The sequence below is a fragment of the Capricornis sumatraensis genome, chromosome 12, assembly GCF_032405125.1.
Source record: "Capricornis sumatraensis isolate serow.1 chromosome 12, serow.2, whole genome shotgun sequence".
Classification (NCBI taxonomy): Eukaryota; Metazoa; Chordata; class Mammalia; order Artiodactyla; family Bovidae; genus Capricornis; species Capricornis sumatraensis.
The window spans coordinates 42,079,799-42,093,022 of NC_091080.1; the positions used below are offsets into that span (position 1 = coordinate 42,079,799).

At 40.2% G+C, this 13,224-nt stretch overlaps 1 protein-coding gene across 1 annotated transcript in view; it reads left to right on the forward strand.

Moving 5' to 3' along the window:
* Positions 1 to 6,466: 6,466 nt before the first annotated feature.
* Positions 6,467 to 13,224, forward strand: part of LNX2 (ligand of numb-protein X 2) — a 44,448-nt gene continuing 37,690 nt past the window's right edge. Inside the window, exon 1 of the mRNA XM_068984334.1 lies at positions 6,467 to 6,870. Within this exon, the coding sequence (XP_068840435.1) occupies positions 6,467 to 6,870 (404 nt within the window). The remainder of the gene's footprint in view (positions 6,871 to 13,224) is intronic.

Consider the following 13,224-nt stretch of genomic DNA (forward strand, 5'->3'; position numbering starts at 1 on the left):
AGAAGACAGCTAAAAGTGTGACAGTGTTAGTCACTCAGTTGTGTCTGACCGTTTGTGACCCAATGGACTGTAGCCTGCCAGGCTCCTCTGTCCATGGGATTTTCCAGGCAAGAATACTGGAGTGGGTCGTCATTTCTTCCTTCAGGGGATCTTCCTGACTCTGGTCTCCTGCATTGCAGGCAGATTCTTTACCATCTGAGTCACCAGGGAGGCCCAAAGACAGATAAAGAAGCATGCAAAGGTAGTAACTGCTAAGAGGAAGGCGTGTGTGCAGAGCAGCAGGAACAGGAGGGAAGGCCGTGGTCCTGAGAGCAGGAAGGAGCCTGATGGGATCTGACAGGAGGTAGAGGCAGAGCTGAGACTTAGAGAGAGGAGAGGTTTTCTCAGATGTGTCAGAGGAACCAGTGATGTGTTATATCCTGTCCCATCCCCCTACCCACCCCAACCATACTTTGGTGCTAACTCTTAGCTTATCATCTTTTATCCTGGGCTGGATCTTCCAGGTTAGGGCCAATGAGGACCCTTTTAGCCTAAATGAAAAGTAACAGTAAGATAAATTATCTGAATAACATAGTTTAGGAGTGTGCAGATTAACTGAAAACTACCCTCCATCTGAGTTTCTAAGATGTACCAGGATAGTCTTGTCTCATAAACCAGGAAGAGCAAGCATATTAATAGTGACTGGAGTTAGGTGGTAAACAGTCTTATAACTCCCTCTCCAGTGCTATTTAAATGTGTTGTAATATTCCCAGCCAGTTTAATAGCATCCATCTGTTTACTGCAAAGAATATAATCAATCTGATTTCAGTGTTGACCATCTGGTGATGTCCACATGTAGAGTCTTCTCTTGTGTTGTTGGAAGAGGGTGTTTGCTATGACCAGTTCGTTCTCTTGGCAAAACTCTATTAGCCTTTGTCCTGCTTCATTCTGTACTCCAAGGCCAACTTTGCCTGTTACTCCAGGTGTTTCTTGACTTTCTGCTTTTGCATTCCAGTCCCCTATAATGAAAAGGACATCTTTTTTGGGTGTTAGTTCTAAAAGGTCTTGTAGGTCTTCATAGAACCGTTCAACTTCAGCTTCTTCAGCATTATTGGTTGGGTCATAGACTTGCATTACCATGATACTGAATAGTTTGCCTTGGAAACGAACAAAGATCATTCTGTCATTTTTGATGCTGCATCCAAGTACTGCATTCCGGACTCCTGTTGACTATCATGGCTACTCCATTTCTTCTAAGGGATTCCTGCCCACAGTAGTAGATACAATAGTCATCTGAATTAAATTCACCCATTCCAGTCCATTAGTTTGCTGATTCCTAGAATGTTGATGTTCACTCTTGCTATCTCCTGTTTGACCACTTCCAATTTGCCTTGATTCATGGACGTAACATTCCAGGTTCCTATGCAATATTGCTCTTTGCAGCATCAGACCTTGCTTCTATCACCAGTCACATCCATAGCTGGGTGCTGTTTTTGCTCTGGCTCCATCCCTTCATTTTTTCTGGAGTTATTTCTCCACTGATCCCCAGTAGCATACTGGGCACCTACCAACCTGGGGAGTTCATCTTTCAGTGTCCTATCTTTTTGCCTTTTCATACTGGTCATGGATCAAATTGCCAACATTCACTGGATCATCGAAAAAGCGAGAGAATTCCAGAAAAACATCTATTGCTGATTTATTGAGTATGCCAAAGCTTTTGACTGTGTGGATCACAATAAACTGTGGAAAATTCTGAAAGAGGTGGGAATACCAGACCACCTGACCTGCCTCTTGAGAAATCTGTATGCAGGTCAGGAAGCAACAGTTAGAACTGGACATGGAACAACAGACTGGTTCCAAATAGGAAAAGGAGTACGTCGAGGTTGTGTATTGTCACCCTGCTTATTTAACTTCTATGCAGAGTACATCATGAGAAATGCTGGACTGGAAGGAGAGCAAGCTGGAATCAAGGTTGCAGGGAGAAATACCAATAACCTCAGATATGCAGATGACACCACCCTTATGGCAGAGAGTGAAGAGGAACTAAAAAGCCTCTTGATGAAAGTGAAAGAGGAGAGTGAAAAAGTTGGCTTAAAGCTCAGCATTCAGAAAACGAAGATCATGACATCTGGTCCCATCACTTCATGGCAAATAGATGGGGAAACAGTGGAAACAGTGTCAGACTTCATTTTTTTGGGCTCCAAAATCACTGCAGATGGTGATTGCAGCCATGGAATTAAAAGATGCTACTCCTTGGAAGGAAAGTTATGAGTAACCTAGATAGTATATTATAAAGCAGAGACATTACTTTGTCAACAAAGGTCCGTCTAGTCAAGGCTATGATTTTTCCAGTGGTCATGTGTGGATATGAGAGTTGGACTGTGAAGAAGGCTGAGTGCCGAAGAATTGATGCTTTTGAACTGTGGTGTTGGAGAAGACTCTTGAGAGTCCCTTGGACTGCAAGGAGATCCAACCAGTCCATCCTAAAGGAGATCAGTCCTTGGTGTTCTTTGGAAGGACTGATGCTAAAGCTGAAACTCCAATACTTTGGCCACCTGATGCAAAGAGCTGACTCATTTGAAAAGACCCTGATGCTGGGAAAGATTGAAGGCAGGAGGAGAAGGGGACAACAGAGGATGAAATGGCTGGATGGCATCACTGACTCAATGGACATGAGTTTGGGTGAACTCCGGGAGTTGGTGATAGACAGGGAGGCCTGGTGTGCAGCGGTTCATGGGGTCGCAAAGAGTTGGACACGACTGAGCGACTGAACTGACTGATCTGTATACAGTATTCCTGGAATACTAGATACAAATAATGTAGCTTGTGAAGATACACATTTTGTGACATTTTGTCTTTATATTTTGGAGACTATTTAAAACTAGTATTTAACTTGTATTTTGGAGAAGGCAATGGTACCCCACTCCAGTGCTCTTGCCTGGAAAATCCCATGGATGGAGGAGCCTGGTAGGCTGCAGTCCATGGGGTTGCTAAGAGTCGAACACGACTGAGCGACTTCACTTTCACTTTTCACTTTCATGCATTGGAGAAGGAAATGGCAACCCACTCCAGTGTTCTTGCCTGGAGAATCCCAGGGACGGGGCAGCCTGGTGGGCTTCCGTCTATGGGGTCACACAGAGTCGGACACGACTAGAGTGACTTAGCAGTAGCAGCAACTTGTATTTTTATATTCAGATTCTGCTCCTAGAATATCTGAAATCAAAATTAAACATGGGCGTATGCTTCTGTATGTATAAGTGTATTTATAGCCACCTAACTAGCAGGAGTGAGCAAACATTTTGTTACTCAGTTGGTCACTCCACGTTTACGGAGCTTCAGCCCCATGGGAGGCTCAGGTGTGCGGAGCTCTCTGTTAGTCAGGGATGGCAGTGTGAGATGCTGTAAGAGCCATTATCATGGGCTTGCTCCCAAAGTAGAATTACGTCCTGGGCTGCAAGGAGAGGAGTTGGGCTGGGGGTTGGAAAAGCAGGCTCAGGCTCCCTGGTCTTCACAAAATTCATACACTAAGACTTTCATGAGATAACTTTCCTCTTTCATGTAATTACTTAATGTTATTCAGTTGCTAAGTTGTGTCCATCTCTTCACAATGCTGTGGACTGTAGCCCACCAGGCTCCTCTGTCCATGGGGTTCTCCAGGCAAGACGACTGGAGTGGGCAGCCATTTCCTTTTCCAGGGAATCTTCCCACCCAGGGATTGAACTGACTTCTCCTGCACTGCAGGCAGATTCTTTACCACTGAGCCACCGGTGGTAGCCAATTACTGTTGGGTTATTTTGAAACAAGAAGGAACTGGATTTATTTTCCTTCTCTCTTACTAAGTAATTATAAGTTGTGTGGCTTTGAGCAAATCATAAAATCTGTCTGAACGTTTATTCCTTTATCTTTGATAATAATAGTAAGAGCTCATATCTCTACAGCACCTATTATGTGCCTGTTTGTTCTGTGTATCACCCCTCTGAGATCGGCACTGTCACTAACCTCATTTTACTTGTGAGCAGGAAACAGCCACAGAGAAGTCCAGTCAGGCCACAGGGCTGGTAAGTGACTGAACAAGGGTTTGAACCCCTTGCAGACTGGCTCCAGGGTATATGTACTTGTAACTTTCTAGGATCTATGATCTTGATACTCTAATCCATATTTATATGAGCATGTTAGTGATTTACCCCTGAAAAAATTTCAGTGAACATTTGTGTCATGGTACCATGGAGGCATTTTGGGGCTGGCTGTGATCGTGCAATTGTTATTTGGAATTTTGAATGGGAGCATGTTATTTTTCCTCATGAAAAGGTTTTGTGATAAAATAAAAATAAAGAACTAAAAGTTATTTAGAGATTTAGCAAATAACTAAAATATAAGTGTCTTAAGAGAAATGCTTCCTTAGTCATTACATGGGAGGTCAGAATTGCAGTATATTTTCTTGAGAAAAAATTAGCGTGAATGCTGTCACAAACCAAGAAGAGCAAGGGATATATTAATTTTCTTGCTATTTGAGTAGGGAACAAGAGTCTGTGCACATCCTGTATTAAAATGCCTACATTGAAGTCGTCTGTTTGCCTGAGATAAATTTTGTTTCTATCCACAATCTCACATACCTCGTACTGACAGAAGTTATGGTGCGCAGAGTAAGGCCCATGAGTTACAGAATAGGAGAAGTGTTTGCTGTCTTAATGCTCTCCTGGTTATATACACGGAGAAGGCAGTGGCACCCCACTCCAGTACTCTTGCCTGGAAAATCCCATGGGCGGAGGAGCCTGGTAGGCTGCAGTCCATGGGGTTTCTAAGAGTCGAACACGACTGAGCAACTTCACTTTCACTTTTCACTTTCATGCATTGGAGAAGGTAATGGCAACCCACTCCAGTGTTCTTGCCTGGAGAATCCCAGGGACGGGGCAGCCTGCTGGGCTGCCGTCTATGGGGTCACACAGAGTTGGACACGACTGAAGCGACTTAGTAGTAGTAGTAATATATACATATATGTGGATGATCAGGGGAGAATGATCACAGAGACAATGCCAGCAGCATTAACATGCTGTCTGCTCTTTCTCATCTGGTACCGGACCCCAGGTTTCAGGACCACCCCACCTGAGTGCCTTTCTTGTCTTCGCCATTTCACCTGCTCATGTGCCCAAATTGCTGTGCCAGTTCAGGTGTGACTTAGTCGAGCTCCCCTTGTCCATTTTCTCCTCTGGCCACTGATTCCTGCCACTGCCCAGCAGCCACAAAACCAAACTGAGTTAGATACCAGTTCTTCTCCACTTTCTCTGTGTTTGCACAGCGTCCTGTGCACAACTTTCTTAAAAGTTTTAGTGCCTTTAGTTTTCACACTGGGCTTTCTTAACCATCCTTTCCCTACATCCCCTCTCTCCCTGTTCACTGTTTGGTACTTACCAGGGTCTGTAAGTATTCAGAGTAACTTAGCTGCTGCCTTTGGAGGTGAACTTTTAACCCCTGGTCCTGCAGTGGCAAGAGTTATGGAACCTTCCCTGCTGGCCCTGCACTGGAGTGGGCTGCAGTCTCAGAGGAGACACATACATGTACACACACACACACCCCTGTGCTGAGTAAGCCAGAACCAGTGGGTGTGTGGAATAATATGAGCTGAGATTGACATTTATAACATAGCTTATCTCTGTAATTGAATTATAGCAGGTTTTTTTCTCCTAAAGGCATATAATAATATTGAAGTTTATGGAGTTTGCCTAGACGTCATTCATCTATGCCATGTCTACCAATACAGGCAAAATCTGTATTAGAGAATATTCTAATCATACATACGTTCTTTGAAATCCATTTTTTCCTAAACAGTGTAGTGCAGAGGTCATTTTTTCACAGATACTGACTTATCCTTCCAAAGACACCATCTTTGGGATGGCACTGTATATATGTAAAAATCCATCAGAAGCAGGGAGCCATGACTGGGATAGCAAATGCAAACATGTTACATATAATATATCTCAGTTTGCACTGTTAGCATACTGTACAGATTAATTGGCATTAAAACTACCATTAAACAGTGAAGTCTTGAGTGATTTCAGTCAGTAGAACATGTGATTCCTGTATTATAACACATATAAATATGACTTCTCTGCTTTTAATCCTGAATTCTTTTCTTACTGATAACTTGGCATGGTAAGTCATTCTTCTCAGCCAACAAGCAAACTATATTAATTTTCTTTTTTTTCTTTTTTTATGTTTTTATGGGTAATTTATTATATGACCTAAATTTTAATTTTTCACTGAAATTTTTTTAGTAACATTTTTATTAAAATGTTAACTGCTAATATGATGTTGATTCTTTTAACCTATGTTGATTGATATTAATTACTTTTTTGGTTATTTTGCTTTGTCTAGTCTAGAAAACCAGGCCTGGATTTTAAAGGACAGCATCACTGACTTTTAAAGGAAACCAAACCTTTGGTGGAAGTCCAGCATATGAAGATACAGAAACTGCTGCAGTTGATTCACAATGGGAACCACAAGTGACGAGATGGGGTCTGTGGAACAGACCTCGTCCTCCTTCAACCCTTTGTGTTTCGAATGTGGCCAGCAGCACTGGACGCGGGAAAACCACCTGTACAATTACCAGGATGAAGTGGATGATGACCTGGTCTGCCATATCTGCCTTCAGCCTCTGCTGCAGCCGCTAGACACTCCCTGCGGACATACATTCTGCTGCAAGTGCCTCAGAAACTTCCTACAGGAGAAGGATTTCTGTCCACTGGACCGGAAGAGACTCCACTTTAAGTCGTGTAAGAAGTCTAGCATTCTAGTTCATAAACTCCTGGACAAATTGTTGGTTTCATGTCCATTTTCTTCAGTGTGCCATGATGTGATGCAGCGCTGTGACCTGGAAGGCCATCTTAAGAACAGGTGAGTGAGAGAAAGGGAGAGCGTGGCTCTAGGCTTTGTGGAAAGGCTGCTCAAGCAGACAGAAATGAGAAACATGAATATAAAACCTACAGACAGAAAGTACCATTTTATACCTATCAATCAGTATTTTTAAAAAATAATATTTACTTATTTATTTGGCTGTGTGGGACCTTAGTTGTGGCCATGTTATATCCATTGCAACTCTTAGTTGCAGCATGTGGGATCTAGTTCCCTGACCAGGGATCAAACCCAGGCCCCCTACATTGGGAGCTCAGAGCCTTAGCCACTGGACCACCAGGGAAGTCCCCCTGTCAGTGTTTTTGGTGGTATAATATGAAGTTGTTATATTCACATGGGTAGCAGAATATGCAAGGCAGTTTCACAGTTTGTTTCAAAACTGGAACTGTCAGTATCATCTTACCTAGCTTTTCATCTTAAGGACATAATCCAAAAGGAGGGAATGTTGTATATAAAGATGTTCATTGCAACCTTGTACAGAGTTCAGTAAATTGGGGTCAAGCTAATAATTACTTAACAGTGCTACATCAGTGCATCGGGTTACTATGCAGCTGTTAAAAATGACAACATTGCTGCAACATGGAAATGGGCACAGGCACACCTCAGAGATGTTGCGGGTTGGGTTCCAGACCACCGCTATAAAGCGAACTTCAGGGAGCATAACACCACGGGTCACAGGAGCTTTCTGGTTTCCGAATGCTTATGAAAGTTATGTTTACACTATGCTGTGCTCTAGGAAGGGTTCAACAGCATTAGGTAAAAATGTACCCACCTGGATTGAAAATCCTTTACTGCTAGGAAAGAAATACCCATCATCTGATGACACATAGGACTGCCACAATTTGTAAAACATGGAGTATCTTTGAAGCACAGTAAAGGACATGCGATAAAATGAGGTCTGCCTGTATCCATGATTTCTTTCTTTAAAATCTTAAAAAATTCTATGTTCAGGAACTAGACTGAACAAGAACTAGAGGTTGGAAACATTTTAGTAGGGGTTTTTGTTCTACTAACAAAGGCTTTTTAAAGGGTGAAGTAATCTGTTCAGCTGATTGTTTAGTGAGTTTTTATCATTTGACCTTAATAAAAGACTTGTTCTTTAAAATTGTTTATACACTTTGGGAAGGGTTAAAACTTACCTCTTCTTAGAATAATATAAAATGACCAAAATAAATGTATTGATGTTTCATAGGTAAACCACTCTTGCAGTGTAAATCTGCAGTAATTGTGAATAACAAAGCTTAGTGTAAGATACTGGATTTAGAAATAATATAGTATAAGTCTGGTATAGAACAGCTTGTCAATATACTCACACTTGAAATCATAGAGTTGAATCTAAGCTCATCCCCTCACTTTACAAATCAGGAAGCTGAGTCACAGAGATTTGAAGGTAGGTAAAAGCATGGTTAGACTTAAACTTCAGTGTTCCTGCTTACTGTTCTGCCATACCATGCTGGCCTTATGCAGGGTGAATCCCATTCTCTGCTGTGTGGTAGTAAATGTTTGATATGTGAATATGTGTTCATTCTGATCCTAAATATCAGTGTTATATAATGAGTGTACTCATTAGAAGTAATTTACATTTATGAGAAAGAATGAGAAGATTTACAAAGGAATTGCTTAAAGTTAAGCTCCACTGAACTAAGAGTGGGATAAATATGTACACTTTTGAAAATGCATGTGATGTTAGGTTCTTGTTTGTCTTTGATCACCAGCAGGCATAGAATCTGAACACAATAACAGAGACTTCCTGGAAACTGACCCCAGACTTTTGAGTCTACTGTCTGGTTCAGGCCTAGTTGTGGTTGAGGTTGAAGATTTTAGGCTTTTCCTTGAAATGTTTCTTTTCTGGCTCTTACGAACATCAGTTTTGGGATATTAGAGGAACTGAACAGAGTCTCAGTTATTTTGATAGCAGTGAGATAAAAATTACACAATTATTATAGGAATGTTTACTTAAAATGTATATAAGAATTTAATATGTAGTTGAAGTATCATGAATTTTTTCTATCAAAGTGTTATGTTGATGATGTAAAAACTTGGGAACTGCAAACTATCCTTTCACTTATAGGTTGATAAAAGCTAAGCAGTTATGTCCAATTGAAAGTTCCATTTTCCAAGTGTGTTTATTAATATTTGAGCTACTAATTTAATCATTTCCAAAGTGTGTTAGGCCTGTGTTTTGAAAGATAACACTGAAAAAGGTGTATGATTTGAAAGGTGAGATGACTTGCTTGATGGAAAGAGCTAAGAGTGACTACTGATTATCAAAATTGGAACTAATTTTTGTTCAGTTAAGTTGTTAATCTGTGTTCTGGTTATCTATTGTTGGATTGCTAAGTCATATCTGACTCTTGCAACCCCATGTCCACCAAGCTCTTCTGTCTATGGGATTTCCCAAGCAAGAATACTGGAGTGGGTTGTCATTTCCTTCTCCACAGATCTTCCCGACCCAGGGATCAAACCAGTATCTCTTGCATTGGCAGGCAGATTGTTTACTGCTGAGCCACCAGGGAGGACCCTGACTTCACTTACCTATTGCCTGACTGACCTCACAAATGTTAAATGTCAGTATTGGTGAGAAACCAACCACTGCAAATATAACCACATAAAAACAGTAAGCACATGGAAACATATTCCACTTGTGGATTCAGTGAGTCCCAGGGACTCAGGGCATAGCAGGGCTGGCTTGTCTCTGCTCTGTCCACTCTGGGCCACAGCTGAGAACTGAAAGCCCAGGACTGCAGCCATTGGCACTGGAGTGTTTACATCCAGGAAAGAAGCTTCATTCACGTGTCTGGCACATTGATGGAGGTCACAGGAGGCATGGGCTCAGGCAGGACTCGTCCGCAGGAGAGCCTCCAGGTGCCTCTCTAGCTACTTTAAGTTCTTACACGGGTTCCAGTGAATTTGGAGAAGCTGCATGGCCTTGTATGGTCTAGCCTTCAAGTCACATAGCATCTCTTATGCTGTCAGTCATAAGACCGCCCAGATTTGAGGCATAAACTTCCCTTTGTGGGGAGAGAACAAAAAATGTACAGTCACGCAAAACCAGCACAAACTAGCAATAAGGGTGATGTCATGAGACACAGAATTATGATAATTTTATTAGTAGAAATAGTTTGTTAAATCTGGTAGTTTTGAGTGCAAAATTACCTTCCCTATTTGAAAAAAATTCTACTCTTAAGAAATCTGCTTCAGTTTGAGAACAGTTGACATTTTGTCCTAGGGCTAAGAGTAAAACATTTGTGAAAGATGACTATTTTTAAATAAAATTACTAGTTATTAACTGATTATATATTAGGAAAACAATGAAGAATTTTAAAAGACGTGGGAAAGTGCTCATCTTTGAAGGGAGAACTAAAGCCCTCAAGAAATATTCCATATATTGTATGACACATGTAACATTTTAGTAATTGCCTTATGAAGTTCTGCCAAGCAACATCAACTGTGAGGATTCCTCTTCCCCTCTCAACCCCATCCTGCCTTATCCTCAGCAATTTAACATTTAAAGCTTGTGGTAATTTAAGTGATAATTTTTTTAAATTAAATTAATCATTTGTGCCCTAGTTTATGGCAAAATTCAGAACCGTTTTTTCTTTTCCTCTTAGAACTTGAGTTTAACAGTGTTCTAAAAGAAAGTACAATACAGAGAAAAACTGGAAAGAAGTCTTTCTGTGCTGAGAGCTTCTCTAGTTAAGTTAACATGGTTTTGAGCCTTTAAGGGTCAGGGTACTCTGAGAGAAGACTGCTCTTTTATTTTTTATTTTATTTTTTTTTAAGATTGCTCTTTTAAATTCACTTTGTAACTTGAAGAGAAGTTTGTGTCTAGCACATGCTCACCAGCATTTTTTCATCCTACATAATGTAAAAAACAGATATGTATTTGTAAATTGTATCCAGTAAGGGTCTAGTATCCAGAATATATAAAGAGTTCTTACAATTAAACAAAAATTCAATACAATTTTAAATGGTCAAAGGATTTAGGTAGATATTTCTCCAGAGAAGATATTTAAATGGCCCATAAGCTCATGAATAATGCTTAATGTCACTAGTCCATTTTAAAAGTGATTGTCTTTTTGTAAGTTTTAAACAGTCTCTATGTATTCTGACCCTTATTAAATATGTGATTTGCAAGTATTTTCTCTTATTCTGTCAGTTGTCTTTTCATTTTCCTGTGCCCTTTGAAGGACAAACAAGTTTAATTTTTATGAAGTCCATTTTATCTTTTCTTTCTTTGCTTGTGGTTTTGGTGTCATAGCTAAAAAACCACTGCCTAATCCCAGGTAATGAAGTTTTGCGCCTATGTTTTCTTCTGACTTTTATGCTTTTAGCTCTTACATTTGGGTCTTTGATCCAGTTTGAATTAATTGTCATTGGAGAACATGTATATGATTTAATACTTTAAATTTTATTGAGGCTTTTTTTTTTTTTTAAGTGGCCTAGCACACAGTCTGTCTTGGAAAATATTCCATTTGTACACTAGGTGTGTTTTACTGTTGATGGGTGGAGTGTTCTATAGATTTATTGTAGGTCTAGTTGATATATAATACTGTTAAAAGTCTCTCTTCTTTTCCTTATGTCTAATTATTCTATTCATTATTGAAAGTGAAAAAGAGAAGTCTTAGACTTTTTTTTTCTTTTTTTTAAAGACTATTAATTTTTTCCTCTAATTCTGTTGTTTTGAACTTCATGTAAATACTTTGAGGGCCTGTTGTTGTGTTTATTTATAATTATAGTTTTGTGATAAACCCTTTTCATTATTGTAGAATGTTCTTTGTCACTAGAAAGTATTTTTGTCTTAAAGTCTCTGTTGTCTGAAATTAGTATACCCATTCAACTCTTTATGTTGTTTGCTTGTATATTTTTTTCTCTCCTTCTGATTTAAACCTATTTGTATCTTTGAAATGTGTCTCTTGTAGACAGTATATAGTTGGATCCTGTTTGTCTTTTTAATCCATCCTGCCAGTTACTGGTTTTTGATTGGAGTGTTTTAATTTATTATTATTTGATGTAATTACCACAAGGTGGAATTTACATCTTTTTTGTTTGTTATTTGTTAATATATATATCATTTCTTTTCAGTTTCTCTAAAGGTTCATCTGCTTCTCCCCCTGTTCTTGTTAAATAAATGTTTCCAAGAATGCCATTTTAATTCCTTTGTTGTTTCTGTTCATACCTGTTTTTTGAATTATTTTCTTAGTGGTTGCCTAGGGGATTACAATTAACATATTAACTTCAACAGTCCAGTTCAGATTAGTATGGACTTGATTTCACTGGTACATAAAAATTTAGCTCATATGTACCTTCTGTTGAAACTCAGTCATTTTTCTTAAATAAAATGCATTCCAGATTGCTACCGAACCCTGGCTTATTTCCAGAGTTCAGTAATAGTTGGTACTGACAATTTTTCCCAGTGTTCGCATGGCTTTATGGAGGAGAGGCTTTTCGGATACCCCAGTCTAACAATTTTACTAATGCCATTTAAGTTGATTTTTGCATGCTATAATCCGTGACTATTTTTATCATTTTTCTTGGTTCTAAGATGCTCGTATTCATTGAACTTCATTAAGTGCCTGGCATTGTGCTGGCACTTAATCATGAGCTATTTAATCTTACGCCTACTGTTCCTGCTGCTGCCACCCCCCCGCCCCCTTGCAACACTGCTACTAATAATACAGTGTGTTCTGCTACACTCTGCATCTCCTGATGTGAGTCATCGTATATCAGGGAATGGTGCCACTATGCCGTAAATCAAGCTAGTTCATATGTGATTTTCCTCCATAAGGAGAGCCAGAATAGGGGAGTGCAGTTAACCACCTTCAGTAGGAAAGAAGTCCCTCAGTTTGCTCTGGCTGCTGCAAGAGCCTTTGGGATTTATTTAGGAAAATTTTAAAGACACACCTGCATGTAGAGGGCCCTCCCTGGGGAGTGGCAAGTGCTCGGCCTGTGGCCGGTCACATTGCGTCCAGTGCCCTTGGTGAGGGCCCACACTGTCTCAGGGTTCCCCTTCCACCCGCACTGAATGCACACCTACCCCGATCTTGTTCAGGGCATTTAACTTGGATCAGTGTGCACTTGTTTTCTGCTGTTTTTCATCATGTGCAATAGCGTCCACACTAGCCTCCTAGTACACTCAGTTACCTGCCCTCTGGTGCCAGTTGCAGTTTGTCTTGTTATTGTTAAATGCACCATTTAAAAAGCAGAGGTTTTGTTGTTGCTTGTGAGTTTTGTGTTACCAAGGCCTTTCTTACTGTAACGTTCTATGGCTGTGTTTCTAGGTAAAAGTTTGTGAAAGCAATGCAATTTATGTTTTCTTAAGGCGCAGAGATGGAA